We start from the raw sequence: 16,510 nt of genomic DNA on the forward strand, positions 1-16,510 counted from the left end.
AATATAAAAACAAGGTTCTCAATCTCCTTCGGGGTTCTTGACCGTCGTACTGTCATCTGTGCAGAAAAGAGCTGGTAAAGCAATTTAAAAAGCTGTCACAATTTGAAGTGCAGATCAAGTCTATTCAAAATCGCACAATGCCGGAACTAATGACAACAATGATGAAAAGCGATACAAAAATGGCCCACATTCCTCACTCAACGAATGCCGCCCGATCCACACCAACGAACAACAATAACTCAGTGCCAATCTGAGCCAATACCCGATATCGCAAACAATACTCAAGAAGTTGCAGCCTTGCACTGAGTATCTTGAGTGTCGCAGTCCCCAACCGTGAACGAAGAATTGCCGTCTGCGTTGGCGGCATCCGCACATTGGTTGTGCTGGATGTCGCAGGAGCGGCCGATCGCGGCGGCCAAGGTCACAAATGGATCTGAGCTCTCAGTGGTAACCTCGAATCCGCTACCATTAGCCACGACAGATGGAGCACTGATACCACCGACTGTTTGATAAGTGAACTAATAAGTGCTGCAGGATTTAGGAAAGAGATAGGCATAGACATACGGGCACCGGTGAAGGTCTGTAGGTTCGTGCCTGAAGCAGTGGTTGTCGCAGTCGCGGCGGCAGATGTCGCTGAAGCTATGACAGTTGCAGCACTGGGAGTAGCATTCACAATTGCGGTTGCGGTTGCGGTGACTGTTACGGTGACTTTGATCACAAAAGCGTTAGATGTACTAAGGCCCTCACTACCAATAAATTCTCACCAAATGCGCTACAAGTCGCCGTTGTGTCGTCTTCCGAGTCGGTTGTGGACGTCGATGTAGCGGTTGTCGTACCAGCCGACGCCGACGCGGTAGCAGTGGATACGGAAATTGCAGCGACAGCAGCGCTGATCTCGGCGGCCGTGGCGTCATCAACAAGGAGGTTCTCTGTGAATATACATCCGGGCTCATCATCTGCGACATCGCAGGTGTTGCCTGCAGCAGTAGGATCTCCAATCTGGCCGGGCGCGAACGTCCCCGACATGAGCGCCAGCGTAGGTTCCCCGCCCACGGATGCGATTTGCTTCGCCAGCTCAAGAGCGATGTTCTTGTTCACCGTCGCAGCGTTTGTAGACGCAGGATCCTATTGCAGTCTATTCAATAGAGTTGACATTTTGCAGAGATGACCCGCGCACCTGATGTTGTGTGATTGCCTGAACTTCCGAGTTTACAGCTGTCTCGTTACAGAGCACGGACGTCTCGCCGACCGCGCCAGTATTGCGCTCAAGGGCCCGGTAGATCAATGCATAGGTCATGCCGGTGATGTTTCCAGCTGTCTTGGCATTGGTGAATGCTTGATCTGCGGTAGCTTGTTGTAGGCAGTCAAGATTCTGTTCTGCGCATTTAGAATCGTGATGAGCCTACTGGAGGAGACTTACTGTAATGCTGCCAGCACCGCCGGCGGCCGCTGCGTCCCCAAGGAGGCCGAACACTGGATCAACGATGTTGTCGGGGTTATTCAGGTCTAACATAGGCCTCACGGATGCCAACACAATATTATGGGAGTGTTCTACAAGTGCCGTATCCAGTTCCATACCAGAATCCGTAGACATTACATACCTTGAGGCACCTCTCGCTTGAACGGCAGAGCCAGCACTGTGCACGCAAGAGCAAGGCCTAGTGCGTGGAGAGACAGCATGGTGTTTAGATGAAAGAATTGTTGTATCAAACAAAATGAATGTTGAAGTCAAAAGAGAATGGAACGGCCGGCGACCTGCGAATCTAGGGACGGTTCAGTATTCCTCGTTGGGAAATGCACAAGAAAATGACCCCCACCGAATAGCCTGAGGCACAACAAACCAGACTGGCTGGCGAGGGAATGAGTGGAGTAGTTCCAGCATGTTCTCTGACTTTATATGCGATTCGGATACTCAGATAGTGACAACAAAGGGGCAGTTCAGTAAGGTTGACCATTCCAGGCTGACCTTCCATCGTTCTATGGTTGCATGGAAACAACATTCGGGTGTTCCGCACAGGTCCGACGTCGGTTGTCGCCTCCGCGGTACACGTACTGCGATTACTTATGCCTGGTGACTTGGACGGAATTCAGCCACCGCATTCGTGCACAAGATCGAGAAGGTTTACCTTTGAGCGCTCGTTCAGGTACCGTATCCAAGGTCATAATTGACCGATTCTGGTTTCATCAGACATCTCATGCACATCAGGTTGCCAAGGTGAGTATATGGGCGCGCTTGCGGCCTTCATAACGCCCAGCTCAATCGAAAAAGGTCGGACTCACAAGTGACAAGTGCTACCTGAAGACGGCAACTGATCAATTGGAGCACATAGCTACAAGCTTCAGCCAAAGAGTAAATGCATAAAAGTTTCCAGATTTATTCCAGATTCTGAATTTGTCCGACGACAATGGCCAGGTACTTATGTGACATGACAACGATCCGTGATCGTACCGCTGTGTGAGCTCCCTATACATAAATACTACACGTATTCTTATCAGATAAGCAGAGCGGACGGGCCGGGCGGAAATGAATGTCCCGCAAGCCCATAGACAAGAGGTTCGAAACTACTCACCTATGTAATCAGAGACAAGCTGGGGTGCTCGTGCTCGATGACAGGATCCGGGAAGAATCAAGACGCCAGTGCCAAGAGCAATCATCGACACGGCGAGGCTACGAGTAGTACCCTCGTCGAGCCCAAGACCAACCGAGAGTCAAATCTTGCCATGCGCTATCTTGGAGGATTTCCAAACAATGTCTTGACGCATGAGGTAACTAAACTATCAGTATTGAGCTAAAGGTCTTGCAAAAAAAACAGCTCGCAAAGTACAATTATTTCTATGATACAATATGGCCATTAGTGTACAAGGATACGCCAGAAATAGTCAAAATCATATAATACACCAAGTAATGTCATCGTCCCGCAACCAAAAGTCTGCGTAAATCTTCGCTCAAAAGTGATGTATGTGTGGTACTGCGGCTGGTAGAAGGCGCATCTTCACGAGAATCGCTAGCGTTGACTCGCCGTCGGATGCCGTCGGAGCTCGCGGCCTTCTTCTCAGCTTCTCGACGGTCCATATCGGCGACACGCTGAGCGAAAGATAAAAACAAGACTTCTGCTTGTGCAAGAGTTGTGTCCAGTTCAATAGTCATGCTGAGTTCATTGCAGTACTACGATATGGAAATTTATCTCAAGACGATGTAGAGTGTTTAAGATTGCGCTCACCTTCAGTATCTCGTCAAACTATTGTCAGATTACACGGCGTGTGAGACTCAAAATGATGATAAAGCCAACGGACACACCTCTACAAGGTATCGCAATATGACATCTCTATGAGACTCGAGCACCGCGAGAGCCACGAAGAGGACAAAGTCGTTGCTGTAGTAGTCGGTCCACAATACCTCCCATAAACGTAAAACATCCTTGAACGGGAATTCACGTTTGAAATGTATAAGTATCCACCTACAACCAAATCAGACATATTAAGACGACGTCACCACCTGCCACGTACCGGAAGCAGAAAAACAGGTTCAAAGACTCCGTTTTCTCTATGATTGCACCGTCAGACCAATGTGAATCGACAATTTTGCCGTCAACAGACCTAAGTGACGGTAGAGTTCCGGATCCATGACAGAGATCAATTGTTGTAATGTCGACAATTGTTTTCGCATTCCACTTTGGTCCCGGAGAAAATTCTGCTTCTGCAAGAGACAAATTAGCCATCCGACCACATCTTGACTGATTGACAATCGTTCCTACCATTCGGGTCATGATCTCGACAAAACACCAGAATGTCATCTCCTCGTCGCCCCCCATGACAACGTATACTGGTGCACACAGATCGGACATGCCTTGTACATAGCCTGTTAAAATGTAAAGATTTATCAGCCAACAAACCAGGGTTCAACAATGAATACAGACCAAGTTCCTTCTCAAACAGATTGTACGTCAAAAGAATGCCTGCCAGTCGTTCGATGTGCTCGTTGGTCGGTGCTTGAGCACCAATGTCGTACATCTGTGGAGAAATCGTCGAATAACGCAGATGCAAGCCCTTCTGATCTTCTGAGACCTCGCCGCTTGGGGTAAGATCTGCAGTAGTATTGGCGAATAAAGGTTGGGTGCGATCTGTGCGTCGACAATCGACATCTATCCGATGGCGTTCCTATTCAGAATTATTGGACGTTCGGCTAATAGGTGAATGGTGGTCAAGGCTAACCTCCAAGATATCGGGCCGGTCAAATACTTCTGGTACACCACACCACTCGTTTTTGAACGAATGATAGCGCTCCCTGCTCGGACAACTTAACCAAAGCATAGGCTATATAGTTGAATGACGCACCGCTTTTCCTGCCACCGCCTCCGTCGCTCGCCATAAGAGACATCCCACTCATAAACTCCGAGTAAGAATGGCCAAATTTCCTTTCTGAGACGACCGTCCGAGCTGATCCCTCTTCTGAATACTTCATGCTTGAACTCCTCCACCCTGATGGTAGGCTGGCCATTGTCATCGAACCAGCTCTCCCACGTTTGTTCGTCCACGGGATGATTTGGATCTCTGGATGTCTTCGGTGTGGGCAGATTTGTAATCGGTTGCAGAAGTTCAAATATACCCAGCTCGGAAGACTCTTCCACCAACTCAGAAGACGGAAGTGTCTGTGTCTCTCGGCGTCGTGCTTTCTCACCTTCTTCTGCAACGATGCGGGCCCATCGCGCTAGGTACACTCGCGCGCTTTCGAACTCACCCACACCGCCCTTTTCCACCCAACTACCCCACTCCCACTCACCATTCGCATTTACCAAGCTCTTTACTGGATCAGGAAGGTGGGGGACGATGGGCTTGGCGAGTGGGTGTGAGAGGATATGCTGCGCTGCATGAGCTGCATGACGAGTTATCTGAGAAAAGGACTGCAGAAGGGCTATCCGTGCTTGGGATGAGTTGTTATGTGTTGATGCAGGTTGTGGAAGCGAGCGATGCAGAATAGAGGCGCGTGTTGAGTATGGACTAGGAGGGGAAGACAGGGGCCGCGGACGACGATGAGCGGGAATAGGTGAATGGGAATTTGCGTAAGAGGACTGGGCGAGAATATCGTCAACGGCCGTATCTGAGAAGATCTGTGTAGAATGAGCTTCAATGTCCTCTCGCGATGGATCTACCAGGTATAGAGATGACTGCAAGTTTGAGCGGAGTATATGAGCATAGAAGCGCAATCTTGCTAGCAAGTCCTCTCCCCCCCAGGAGATACCGCTTCTCAGCGCTGGAGCGGACTGCGAAGGCGGTGGAGGATACGAAGATGTAGAAGGTGAACTGTCCAATGGAGACCTCGCAGACAATGTAAAGGAGCGGGATTCGTCGTCATGGAAGTATAAGGTCGGCAGCGTTGAACCACTAGTCAAATTAATGGCAATCGAACCATCTAGAGTGATATTAAGAATGCGGCTACTCGCGCGCCAAGGCGAATAAACTTACGCCACGAGGATAAAGAAGGAGAATGGACAATCAAGGAATAAATCGAGGTCAGTGGCACAGAAAACGCATATGACTCAGGTCGTTGAACAGGCAAGTCGATCAGTATCGCGTCTGCGTACTTTGTCTTTAGCGTCACTTCTTGTTTAGAACCATGCCAACATACCATCGTCCTCATCATCGGGAGACGCACTCTCTTCAACCTTGGTGAACTTATCCCACTCCGCTTGCCCTTTCTCATTGAGCAAGCTCTCTGGAATCCATGCTACAAGGTAGGTTGGGTTTATGCCCTCCTGAAAAGGTGAAGAGTTACGGACGAATCGCCCCGAGGCGGTGAACCACCAACCCGTTTGACAAGTGTAACAAAACCAGGAATGTTGTCTCTCGCATATGCTGTAGGATTCACATACACTTTAGATTTGCTATATATGAGCCTATATCGGCCCTCTTCGTGCGGATATGACACTCTCGAGGAGTGGAGGTCCTCCGACTCTGGATGTTCGTGCCGTATTTCGACCATAGAATCGACCTGGAAATCAAGCGTCACCTTTAACGTGCAACACCTGAAGCGAACGACTTACAGATATAGTCGAAAGAGTGCCGTCAAGGGGTGGTGGGTGGGGAGATCCGCCCATCAAGACGACCTTCGTGAGCTATATATCCGGGGTGCCCGACCTGCAGCAGTTGCTGCGTACGCAGCAGCTCTGGCCGTCACTAGCTGGTGCACCGGGCTGTAATTGAACGCAAAATATGGCTTCTACCAGTAGACAAACGATTCGATATAATGGCTCGTAGACACAGATTTCGTTTCGGAGAGGTGGAGGCCCTTGCACAACGTCGAACACAGTGGCCGCAGGCGATTTGGGGCCGAGCCGACACAGCCGAGTAGCGCGCGGCGCGTCACCCCACGTGCATATTGTCACGTGGATGGAGGCGCGAGGATGCCATTTTCGGACATGCAAAGCACGGACAAACATGATGAGGCAGAACTGTACAGTTTCTAACCTTAACACGAGAATCAATACTATACGCCCTCGGATAGCTCAAAGCGTGCCGTAGCCTATCATGGAAAACGATCAGGTATGTTGCATCGCTGGGGTCTGTGTAAAAGGCATTTGCTGAGGGATTGCGGTGCACCAGGGTATCCTTGTTGATCTCTATGTCCCCCGCAAGTGCGCGGCGACCAGTGCGTCTCAACCAGTTTACACCTGCTGAAAAGAGCATATCGTGACATCTTCTCTTAGACCGACTCATCACGGCAAAGGACCACGCTTCAGTGCAGATTAGCATTGCCGATGTCGATGCGGACGGTCGGGCTTTGTCTACATCCACCACCTTTGCCCTCTGCGGCCAAGTCCGTGCGATGGGTGAGAGCGATGACTCTCTCAACCGGCTGGCAACCAAGGCAGGGTGTAAGTACACTTTCTCTTATGAGTAATCTGGAGTGATTTTGACGAGTTGTATCCGCCGCACAGTACTCCGGAATGTATGGTCGTACCAAAAGTAATTGTTCATTAGATCCAGGGACTATATCTCTGTGTGCTTAGAGCCGACTGTATTGAGACCGACCGTTCACTGGATCATTTTGCGGGGCATGAAAATGGGCAACAGAAGAACCCTGATGGCTGTGACGACAAGTCTGCTCATCACTCTATCCATTGAGGTTGCCTTCACGCTGCTCTTATACTTGTCTGTCCACATATCGTATCGAATGCAGTTTGATCAGGCCGTGATGCACCGTTTGTGTTTTTTTCAAGAGTAGATGCGATGAGAATAAAGTAAATGAGTAGGGTGCCTGCGGAGATGACATCGGGAAACAGCGCCTGCCGCGGTCGGCAAGGCGGATCGCGGTGGCTGCCAGCAGCGCCCCAGACGCAATAATGGGAACGCTGACAACGGGCCCCGCTACTCCTCCTTTACCTCCATGACTTCCGAGCCCAGTCTGTCAGCGCCGAGACACTCCCAAGATGATGAGTACGGATGCCCGCTCTTGTCGTCAGAATATGCATTGACGCGCTACCCGACCTGGCAGGGCTCGTTCGTTGCGAGCAGGAGAGTTGGATGCGCCTCCCAAGTCTAGCTCATCTCCACTTCTCCCGGACCTGGACCTTCCTCAGTCCAAGCTGGACCTGACCCTGACCTTTGAATCGATCCTGTCAGACCCGACTCCCAGCAGCGAGGATCCCGAGTAAGTGGCCGCCATTCATCGGCAGACGGCGATCGACGCGTCGCATTGTCGCATAACACGGTGTATGGCTGACATTTCTCGGGTGAACAGAATTAAGGCGGTAGAGAAACGGGCGAGCAATGTGTTCAAGCTGACGCAAGAAAACGCGAAGCTGCAGGCCGAGCTGAGGGCGATGACGGAGAGGCTGGAGGCGGCGGAGCGAAAGCAGCGCGAGCTAAGCCAGCGAGGGAGTCGGGAGCGGGGTGCGCCGGCCAACTGAGAGGCCCGGGAATGTTTTTGCATTGGAAACCTGTTATTCATCGCCGCACATATACCCTTCGCCATCGTTGTAGAGTCGTCTCTTTCCCCGCTATAGTCACTTGTTGTATCAAACGCTGGCCTCGCCGTCGACCCGTGTCCACACTGAATGCAGCAAGCGGGGACGGGTGCGGGCTGTAGCAGTCTGAGCTCCACGGGCGGGTGCGCGCAGGCTGGAAGCAGTCGCCATCGCCCCGCATCTTATCTCCATCATCGTCACCCTCGTTCGTCTCCTCTTAAGCTCGCACGCCCTCTCTCTCCGTCTTCCTCTCCACCACATCCTCGTCCATCCTCATCTCTGCGCAACATGGCCAGTCGACGCCCCTCCATCCTCGACTCCCCCGTCCCGGGCACGTTTGCGAGCAGGCGTCCCTCCGTCTTGGACTCGCCCTCCTCGCGCCGTCAGTCGGGCTTCTCCTCCCGCCGCCCCTCGATCGACCCATCGAGGCTGGTGCCAATGGACAAGTTCAGTCTGAGTTCACTTATGTTCTGTCCCGACTTGTTGTGCCGTCTCTTATGGGATCGAGTGTATCCGTTGTGAACATCAATAGCGTCTCTGGCTTATTACACCGTCATACAGTGCGCGCGCACATGCTTGCAGATATCACAACAGCTGGGAAATTGTTCTATCGCTCAGATCTTCGATTCAGACATGGAACCGTGATGGTGTTCTCCGTGAAACCTAGAGATTCCGAGATTCCGTCCTCGATCTTCTCTTTGGCGCACATCTGGTTGTGGCTTAGTGCTTACACCCCAACAGGACGTCCGCCATAAGTGGTCCTAATGATTTTAACGTAGTCTTTGTCGGCGCGGGCAACATCATGTTCGGTATGTCGTTTAGACTCCCGTCCTCTTGTTTTCTTTTTCACAGCACCCTCCGCAGGCTCCGACGAGGGTCCATGGAATCACTCCTTCCGCTTTGAACAGTCAGTCGGCCCAACTGTTTCTGCTTCGCAAAACACTCACGCATGCCTGCTCGCCACAGCAAACTCGGCCCGCGCCTGAAGGTCGTCGCCCTCATCGACCCCGCAATCGACCGGGCAACCGCCGTTTTGCAAAAGAAATGCGAGACCTTCGTGCGCTCCGCCTACGAGAACACGCGCGTCTTCCGCACCCTGGAAGACTTTGTCAAAAACATGTCGCGCAAGGACACGCCTCGCGCCGTCATCGTAGGAAGCCCGCCCATGTTCCGTGGCACAATGCAGTCCGGGCGCGACGTCGAGTTGCAGATCCTCCGTTACTTCCCCGGCGTCGCGATGTTCATCGAGAAGCCCTCGGCGACTGGCCCGTCAAGCGAGATCGAAGAGGCGTTCAAAGTCGCAAAGCACATCACCGATAGTAGTACTATCTGCTCTGTCGGGCAAGCAATATTGTTTACAGGACCTGAGCGAGTGGCTGATTAACAGCGCCACAGATACATGTTGCGATACTTGAAGGCCGTGCAAATGATGAAGCAAATCATCAACGACAACAATCTTACTGTTATGGCCACTGTTGCCCGCTATGCCTGCGCATACGAAGCCATTGCCAAGCCCGATTGGTGGGACAAGTCCAAGAGGTCCGTCTGGTTGATTTTGTGTGCATTCCACTGTCATGGCTCATCCTTCACACCAAGCGCGGGTCCTATCATCGAACAAGGAACACACTTCTGCGATCTTTCTCGCTATTTCGGAGGCGAAGTTGACATGACCACCGTCACCGCACATTCGCTTGAATGGGACGAGAATGCTGGCCATCTCTCAAAGATGGTGGTCGACGAGACCGCCATTCCTCCTGAAAACAGGATTCCGCGTGTAACTGCTGCTACCTGGTTCGTGCATGCTATTGATGAAGCCCAGCCTGTGACCATACCGTCTGATGATGTCGAGCAGGAAGTACGACAGCGGTGCAGTCGGCAGCTTCACTCACCTCGTGGCTCTGCAAGGTCATGACTACAGCTGCGAGCTAGAAGTCTACGCAGATGGATACCAGTTGAAGTGAGTATTTCTCCCATCTTTCTCTTCCTGGTCTAATCAGCTCTTCCCGTAGATTAGTGAATCCCTACGTCCAGCCGGTCCTCTTTGTCCGTAGGCCAGGCAGCGATCATGAAGAGTCTTACCGATTCCCGGACGACGATCCTTTCTTCTCTGAGGTGTGTATGACGGGAACTGACTTCGAGAGATCTTCTAACGTCTGGATCATTAGATATCGGTGCTCATCGACAACATCGAGGACATTGAGGAGGATCCAGAAACTGCGCAGATTCTGAGCTCCTTCGAGGGTAAGTCGATCGTTGTGTACATTGTATGGCGCACATGTCGATGATGTTCTGTTAAGACGCATGCAAGACCTATCAGCTCACCTGGGCCATTCGTGAAGCCACAGAGCGCAACCGCAAACTGAAGTATGATGCTGGCGCGGAGAAGTGAAAGAGAGGTATATAGATACAGGTTACTGATTATGATGCAGGATGCTCGAAATGTAAGCCATTGTAGTTCCGTAGTTGTAGCAATAATGATGGCGTTCAGAAATGAAGACTCGTATGATATCGGTAAATGAGAGTCTGAGAGTGCGCGTGCAAGTCGTGCGAGTGTAGCTGGTCAAGCTGACTTCGCACTAGCTAGATGCGCTAAGGTGATGCGGTATCGCGCTTCTTGGCCACCCTGTTCGTGTCGCCACTCGCGTTCTCTGCATTAACTTCGTCGTCGCGTTTCCTTTTTCTTTCAACTCGTGCCTTTTCTCTCTTCGCTTCGTCGTCCCATTCTGTCTGAAGATGAGCCTTCAGAGTAGGGATGTTCTTTAACTCCTTATAGCAGCGCCAGCAGACAAGGGGTTCTTTCAGCATCGGATCGTACTGGCTTGGCCAAAGCCGCGATATCTGGAGGGTGATCAGGAAATTCTCCTCAAAACGACGTTCCTGCCCCGTCCCTTGCTGCATCTCTCCTTACCACGGCGCCACCGAGGTGAGAGTGCGTGAAAAAGAGAGAACTTACCGTGGAGAAATACGACTCATGCGCGTCAAACCAGTTCAAAACATCCTCGAGAGGGAGGAAGAAGCCGTGTGAGGGATGGAACGAATTGTAATGCTTCTTTTTCTTCATCGCCGGCGAACAAAGGTCGTTGGAGAGGACATGCAGGTGGAGATGTCTGTCCGTGTGTTACTCACGACATGCATGCATGGGCGCAAAGACACGCACTCCATTGAAGGGATAGCATGGAACCCCGTCCAGATACCCCATTTGAATCCATACCGCTTCACCATCTCGTCTTCGATCATTGCGCGTACTCCCTGTGCATCGCGGTTCAGCTTCTCGAGGACCTTTCGCGCCAAGTTCTTGTCACATTTGAGGAGGCTGCGCAAGTTGCTGAGGTTAGAGGCGGTCAGCGGGGGCACAATGCGCGGGAGGACTAAGAAATGGAAGATGGACTTGGGATAGGCGTCGAAGACGGTGAGCGTATCTGTTGTATGTGTCAGACGAATAGAAAGAGGGAGCGTATTTGGGTCGCTTTTCTGGGCATAGCCTCGCAAAACCGTCAAGGCGGACATGAGCTGGTAGACAGTCACGGTGAAAGGATTAATTGGGCGAAGCGCGCGCTGGGTGTTGAAACGCGGTCACGTGATCGCATATAGCAGTACGTCAGCAACTCCATTCCTGGTAGTGGACCTCCATCGCCACTCTAAGCAATCCAGTGACGCAAAAGGTACAGTACCTTTTGACTGTTTACGAAACGAGAAAAGCATAACGCAAAATCCTCCAGCAGATCGTGCCGTTATTGATAAGTTTGCCCCCAGTACTCGTGTAACTCTTGAGAGGTAAATCGACTCATGAGTGCTGAGCCAGAGCGCGAGTCGGATCAAGCACATAGAATTTGCATATAGAATGCCGTTCATTCTTACATGTTGCTGCGAGCACAAGGCCGCGTCTGTACTGTCAGGCTCCAGTGAGTCGGAGCATTTCAAGCCATAACCATTACGTGCAAAAGGCCCTGCACCCGCAGAGGTGCTTCTCCACGTAATTGACTCGCAATCGCGTAAAGTTAGCTCCCCCTCAAAAACACCAGGCACCAAATCGCAGCCAATCGGTCTCACTAGCTTATGCAACACAGGACGACGATCCGTCATATGCTATAGCTGCTCGCACCCCGTACCTAACCCGCGCAGTCACGTCTCTAGCTTCTACACGGGAGGAGTCTCCTAAAAATATTTGCGATACCAGTGGAGTCATCAACCCCAAGACGAGGATTTTAGTAGAATAACGACGATCCTTGGCTATATACGTATACGTTTCTGGGTAGAGAAGAAATTGGCTACATGGTCAAGATTATTACTACTACGACAGCAAAGACATCAGGAAAGCTTCTGTCCGTAAGCGCGAGACGATAGAGTATTCCAAAGCGCAGCAGACGAGCACAAGACCATTGGAGAAAGCGTCGCCCCTGGACGCATTACAAACTATGTCAGTGTTAAATGTACATATTGGGTACAGAGAGAAACATGAGCAGAAGTGAATAACCTAAAGCAGGAACACAAAACGAACTGACGAGATGGGAGGGTATCCAGCCAACGGCTCAATCTATGTTACCTCGAGCACAGAGGTCTCCAACACTCGGAACTGTGTGTGGTCCTTGGATAGTTCAGACCAGCCGACGACCTCGCGCCAGTTCACGGAGTTTGCCTCCTTCTCCCCAGCGCCCGCAAATAGGCCGAGGTCATCTTCCGAGATTCCGCGATACATTAGGAACAGGCGAGTGAAGATACAGTTCTCAACGGTAACCGAGATGTCGATAGCGGCCGCGATCTTGCCAGGGGACATGAAGCGATAAGCGATATTGCGATGTGCAGCGAAAGATGACAGATTGTTACTGCGGTAATCGGAAGAAGGCGAATGTTAGCTGAGAAGGCGCGTAGAGCGATAAATCGTACTTAATAAAATTAGTGCGAGCTTGGAGTGACATCCCAAGCTGGTCTAGTACACCCATCAGATGTGGCACAAAATCCCTGAACGACATCGCAAATCCATTTCTAGGCGCAATGAACTCGGTCGGATCAACCATCCCAGGTTCAGGTCTACATAGCTATCATTGAGTCCACCCGAGCAGTCGAACATAGCCGGAACTTACGTCGCCTCATAATACAACGCTGTGGCGTTCATTTCCGTTTCGAAGTGTTCAAGTGCACCACCAGGATGCACGCGCAGGAAATACTTCACTTTGTTTTCCCCAAGGGGTTCCGCCGGAGGCCATGTTATACCAAGCTTCCAGAATGGGGAAAATGACAAGGTAACATCACAATATTGCTGAGCAGGTGCGAGAATATGCAGATGGCACTTCGCAGTGGCAGGTTTTGCTGCGACGGCCAGCTTTCCGAGAACACGAGAATCGACCATTAAATCTTGAGTGACTTCCTGGGTGTTGGATAAACGTGTCCCACTGAAATCCATCTTGTGTGTATCGCCGTCATGCACAATGTCAAGTTTTCCCCAGAAGGACCCATCTACAGTTGTGCCGTCCTCCATCCGTGCCATATCTAGTTCGTCCGACGAGACCAAAGTATCCAGCGCCACGTGCTGTCCCGGAGCCATTTCCAGACTGAACGTTGCGGGCATCTCTAGAACAGGTGGAGGGCTATGAAATTGTCAGACCAGAGCACGATATCGAGGTGTGCTCATAACCTACGGAGGCGGTCTACGATAAGTGTGAAGCCATGAGCACGTGCAGGTATGGACTTGATATAAGAACTCACGGAGGTTCATCCTCAGGCGGCGGGGGACCATCGCTGACAATCTCTACTCTGAGGCCTTGCACTCCCATGGTTGCAATCTGGTACGAGTCCTCACCGGTCAACTGCAAATTGTCGAGCGATGAGTGATAATGTAGGTAGCGTGCCACATTAGTGCATCTCACATAAATATACGGCCCTGCAACCAATCGCTGTTCACTGCTGTAAGTTCACATATGACAATCAAATATTGAAAACACCAACCGCTGCATGTAGTGACGCATATTCGACTGGGACGCGCAAGCTGAAGATAGCATCTGGTGGGGGCTTGATCCAGTCGCGCGCCTGCGCATCCAGCTCCTGCAGGAGTGTTCAATGCCGAATTGAGATTTGCGATATCAGCACAGCACTTACAATGTAGGTGTTTGGCAGCTAAAATACATCGGTCAGTACCAGTGTCATTAGCGTGGCCCTGGAAAGCGGCTACTGACCATTCGGATCGTTTCCATATCACCGAAAGCAAGTGTCAGAAGACGTTGCCTTGTAAGGGCCATCGGAGCGGGCTGTTTGTTGGGAAGCTCTACATCCTTGTTGCTCCTTGGAGTCTTAAATCTGTTCCAGAAACTGGCCGTCGATGGTAAACTTGCGTTTGATGCGCTGCGTGCATACGCAGTGGCTCAGGTGAGGAGGTGGCGTGTGATAGAAACGCAGGTACGTACGCAGGAGAAAGAAGCATTGCAGCCGCGATTCGGACAGAGAAGGAAAAGGATGCAAACGTGAGGGAGAGATAGAGGGATATGAAGGAGATGAAAGCGGTGAAGAGCGCGTGCACGGGTACCCTTGAAAAGGATCAGTGGTAAGAAACACGAGGCGCGACTGAACACGAGGCGAACCAAATAGCTATACAGGACCGTGTATGCACGAGTGACTCGACTTATCAGCGATATACTGCTACACTGATGCAGATAGAGCGGGCTTGCGCAAGCCCTAGACCCTGCTCGTTGTCGATGTCGATGAGGACGAGAACAATCAAAGGCTGGCGAATGAAGCCGACGATGAGCGCGCGGTCGAAATGAATGCGATCTCGACATCGCAGGGCATCACGTGCGCCCAGTCGTTCTCGCGCCAGGACACGCCGGAACGCCCCTCAGGCTCTAGTCTCTTGCCATCCCTCAAAATGTTGCGGACTGTTGCACGCGCACAGCTCAGGCCATCAACGAAATTCCAGTCCCGCAGCTTCGTCTCCACTGTCCTCCTGACCAAGGCATGGGAAACCGAATCCGTCAGCGAGCTCAGGAAGGAGGCGAAGAGCAGAGGCTTGTCCCAGTATGTATAGTGTGACTTACCTCGGAAGACATCCTCATATTGCTTCCAGACAGGGAAACAAGGCTACTCTCATCACCCGGCTGCGAAAAGATGACGAGCAGAAGGCAATCTCACCAGCACCCCCAGTTTCCCCGCAAGTGCGTCATGCGTCCACGACAGAGGTCCCTGGCATCCCGACCACCGAGGTCCCTCCCCCACTTCCGAAAACATACCCGAAAGAATTTCTCGATGTGAAGATGCCAACGGCTTCGGAGCCGGATCAGGAGCCACGAATTCAAATCGTGAGTGTGGGGTCCGTCTGCTGGCTGTTTGATGAGATTGAACGCACCGCGCTCGCACAAGCCATTTTTACCAGACCTCTGGGATTCATCACGAATCAAAGCCGAGTCCATTCCCACCTCGGCTCAACCTGACAATTCCACGCCTAAGATGGTCGCGGTGGCAGGTTCGGCCACGCATCACGGTGGTGGTCCCACGTACAGCCTTTCCAACTTTGAATCAGAGGACTCAACTACCACGAACGCATCTGAGGCCGGTCCTTCTGGATTCTGGAGGGATCTCGCGGAAGACCTCAATATCCCTACGTCACTGAAGCTACCTAGTGCAGCACAGGTCCAAGCAAAATTTGACGCCGCGGAAAAGACGGAATCTCTGTCGGGACAGAAGACATATTCGCGGACGCTAGACGGAGACGAAGTCAGAGGCTTGTGGGCACTGTTCGGGCTGTTCGCCGGCTCATGGCTAGCCGCGGGATACTTCAAGACGCCGTCTGCATTCGCGGAAAAGGTGGAAGAGGCAGCGGAGAAGGCAGAGAATGCAGCGGGAAAGCACTGACTGGTCTTCAACTAGACTTCCGCAATATGCGACATGTCGCCCCTACTTAGCGTACTGCGACTGTTGCTTATTTCTTTACTGCTTCGGTAGTATCACATGACCGTCTCTTTCTTTAGTACCCTGTACCTTGACGGTCATGACAGCGCGAGCAATTCCTCATATACGGCGTATTCACGCCTCTGCTATTCGTTTTCATCTTGTGGGACCGCCAGATACTGTATCCAATATTCGTCCTGTTGTCTATGACGATGACCTCCCCAACCAACGTGCCGATTTGACTCACCCGTACTCCCTCAGGGAGTTCAAGGGAGACACGCGCGAATACCAATGGAAGATGCAGCGACAACAGCTGGATGCATACAATCATACTTTTTGGTCTAATGTGAGTCAATCGTGCACTACCCGTACCTCGTTTGGTAACGTGCGAGGCATAGAGCAACTCGCGTTTTGAGGCAGCTAAGAATGCCTTGCTCGAGAGCTTGCCCGATTCGTGCACGGAGGAAGACCGTGAATTTGCACTGTCCGAATTCTACAGACGTTGGATAGTACAGGAGACGGCGCGACAGCAGGAGTACGATGCAGAGTGGAGGAAGCAAAACTGGTCAAGCTTGCTGCTTGCCATACGCCTGTCTTACGAAAAGAGCATGGCGCGGATATCCCGCTTATTTTCGTCAAGCTAAAACGTATGACAATGTGATGTTACATTC

At 51.6% G+C, this 16,510-nt stretch overlaps 7 protein-coding genes across 7 annotated transcripts; 3 read left to right on the top strand and 4 right to left on the bottom strand.

Annotated features, from left to right (window-relative positions):
- Nucleotides 1-281: 281 nt before the first annotated feature.
- FIBRA_04506 (uncharacterized protein) lies at nucleotides 282-1,680 on the bottom strand (the record flags this gene model as incomplete). The annotated part of the gene is made up of 6 exons (XM_012326301.1): nucleotides 282-502; nucleotides 565-708; nucleotides 765-1,125; nucleotides 1,178-1,372; nucleotides 1,421-1,551; nucleotides 1,602-1,680. 6 exons carry the CDS (start codon nucleotides 1,678-1,680, stop codon nucleotides 282-284), a joined length of 1,131 nt encoding a protein of 376 aa, XP_012181691.1.
- Nucleotides 1,681-2,908: 1,228 nt separating this feature from the next.
- FIBRA_04507 (uncharacterized protein) lies at nucleotides 2,909-6,095 on the bottom strand (the record flags this gene model as incomplete). The annotated part of the gene is made up of 13 exons (XM_012326302.1): nucleotides 2,909-3,166; nucleotides 3,222-3,239; nucleotides 3,299-3,458; nucleotides 3,508-3,544; nucleotides 3,598-3,697; nucleotides 3,756-3,859; nucleotides 3,918-4,158; nucleotides 4,213-4,285; nucleotides 4,336-5,410; nucleotides 5,464-5,574; nucleotides 5,627-5,753; nucleotides 5,807-5,989; nucleotides 6,042-6,095. The coding sequence occupies 13 exons, from the start codon at nucleotides 6,093-6,095 to the stop codon at nucleotides 2,909-2,911; spliced, it is 2,541 nt and encodes an 846-aa protein (XP_012181692.1).
- A 430-nt stretch (nucleotides 6,096-6,525) lies between these two features.
- On the top strand, nucleotides 6,526-10,353 carry FIBRA_04508 (uncharacterized protein; the record flags this gene model as incomplete). The annotated part of the gene is made up of 16 exons (XM_012326303.1): nucleotides 6,526-6,540; nucleotides 6,601-6,646; nucleotides 6,705-6,872; nucleotides 7,281-7,434; nucleotides 7,493-7,648; nucleotides 7,739-7,890; nucleotides 8,187-8,687; nucleotides 8,744-8,773; nucleotides 8,829-8,871; nucleotides 8,931-9,300; nucleotides 9,352-9,503; nucleotides 9,561-9,755; nucleotides 9,817-9,921; nucleotides 9,974-10,076; nucleotides 10,130-10,205; nucleotides 10,262-10,353. 16 exons carry the CDS (start codon nucleotides 6,526-6,528, stop codon nucleotides 10,351-10,353), a joined length of 2,358 nt encoding a protein of 785 aa, XP_012181693.1.
- Nucleotides 10,354-10,553: 200 nt separating this feature from the next.
- Nucleotides 10,554-11,471, bottom strand: FIBRA_04509 (uncharacterized protein; the record flags this gene model as incomplete). The annotated part of the gene is made up of 3 exons (XM_012326304.1): nucleotides 10,554-10,856; nucleotides 10,918-11,071; nucleotides 11,122-11,471. The coding sequence occupies 3 exons, from the start codon at nucleotides 11,469-11,471 to the stop codon at nucleotides 10,554-10,556; spliced, it is 807 nt and encodes a 268-aa protein (XP_012181694.1).
- Nucleotides 11,472-12,498: 1,027 nt separating this feature from the next.
- FIBRA_04510 (uncharacterized protein) lies at nucleotides 12,499-14,197 on the bottom strand (the record flags this gene model as incomplete). Its single annotated transcript, XM_012326305.1, has 9 exons — nucleotides 12,499-12,787; nucleotides 12,849-12,992; nucleotides 13,046-13,549; nucleotides 13,601-13,609; nucleotides 13,668-13,768; nucleotides 13,829-13,855; nucleotides 13,908-14,003; nucleotides 14,058-14,075; nucleotides 14,135-14,197. The coding sequence occupies 9 exons, from the start codon at nucleotides 14,195-14,197 to the stop codon at nucleotides 12,499-12,501; spliced, it is 1,251 nt and encodes a 416-aa protein (XP_012181695.1).
- Nucleotides 14,198-14,715: 518 nt separating this feature from the next.
- FIBRA_04511 (uncharacterized protein) lies at nucleotides 14,716-15,803 on the top strand (the record flags this gene model as incomplete). Its single annotated transcript, XM_012326306.1, has 3 exons — nucleotides 14,716-14,969; nucleotides 15,019-15,250; nucleotides 15,312-15,803. 3 exons carry the CDS (start codon nucleotides 14,716-14,718, stop codon nucleotides 15,801-15,803), a joined length of 978 nt encoding a protein of 325 aa, XP_012181696.1.
- A 136-nt stretch (nucleotides 15,804-15,939) lies between these two features.
- Nucleotides 15,940-16,483, top strand: FIBRA_04512 (uncharacterized protein; the record flags this gene model as incomplete). Its single annotated transcript, XM_012326307.1, has 2 exons — nucleotides 15,940-16,185; nucleotides 16,238-16,483. The coding sequence occupies 2 exons, from the start codon at nucleotides 15,940-15,942 to the stop codon at nucleotides 16,481-16,483; spliced, it is 492 nt and encodes a 163-aa protein (XP_012181697.1).
- Nucleotides 16,484-16,510: the final 27 nt, after the last annotated feature.

The sequence above is a fragment of the Fibroporia radiculosa genome, assembly GCF_000313525.1.
Source record: "Fibroporia radiculosa TFFH 294 genomic supercontigs, scaffold3160, whole genome shotgun sequence".
Taxonomy (NCBI): Eukaryota; Fungi; Basidiomycota; class Agaricomycetes; order Polyporales; family Fibroporiaceae; genus Fibroporia; species Fibroporia radiculosa.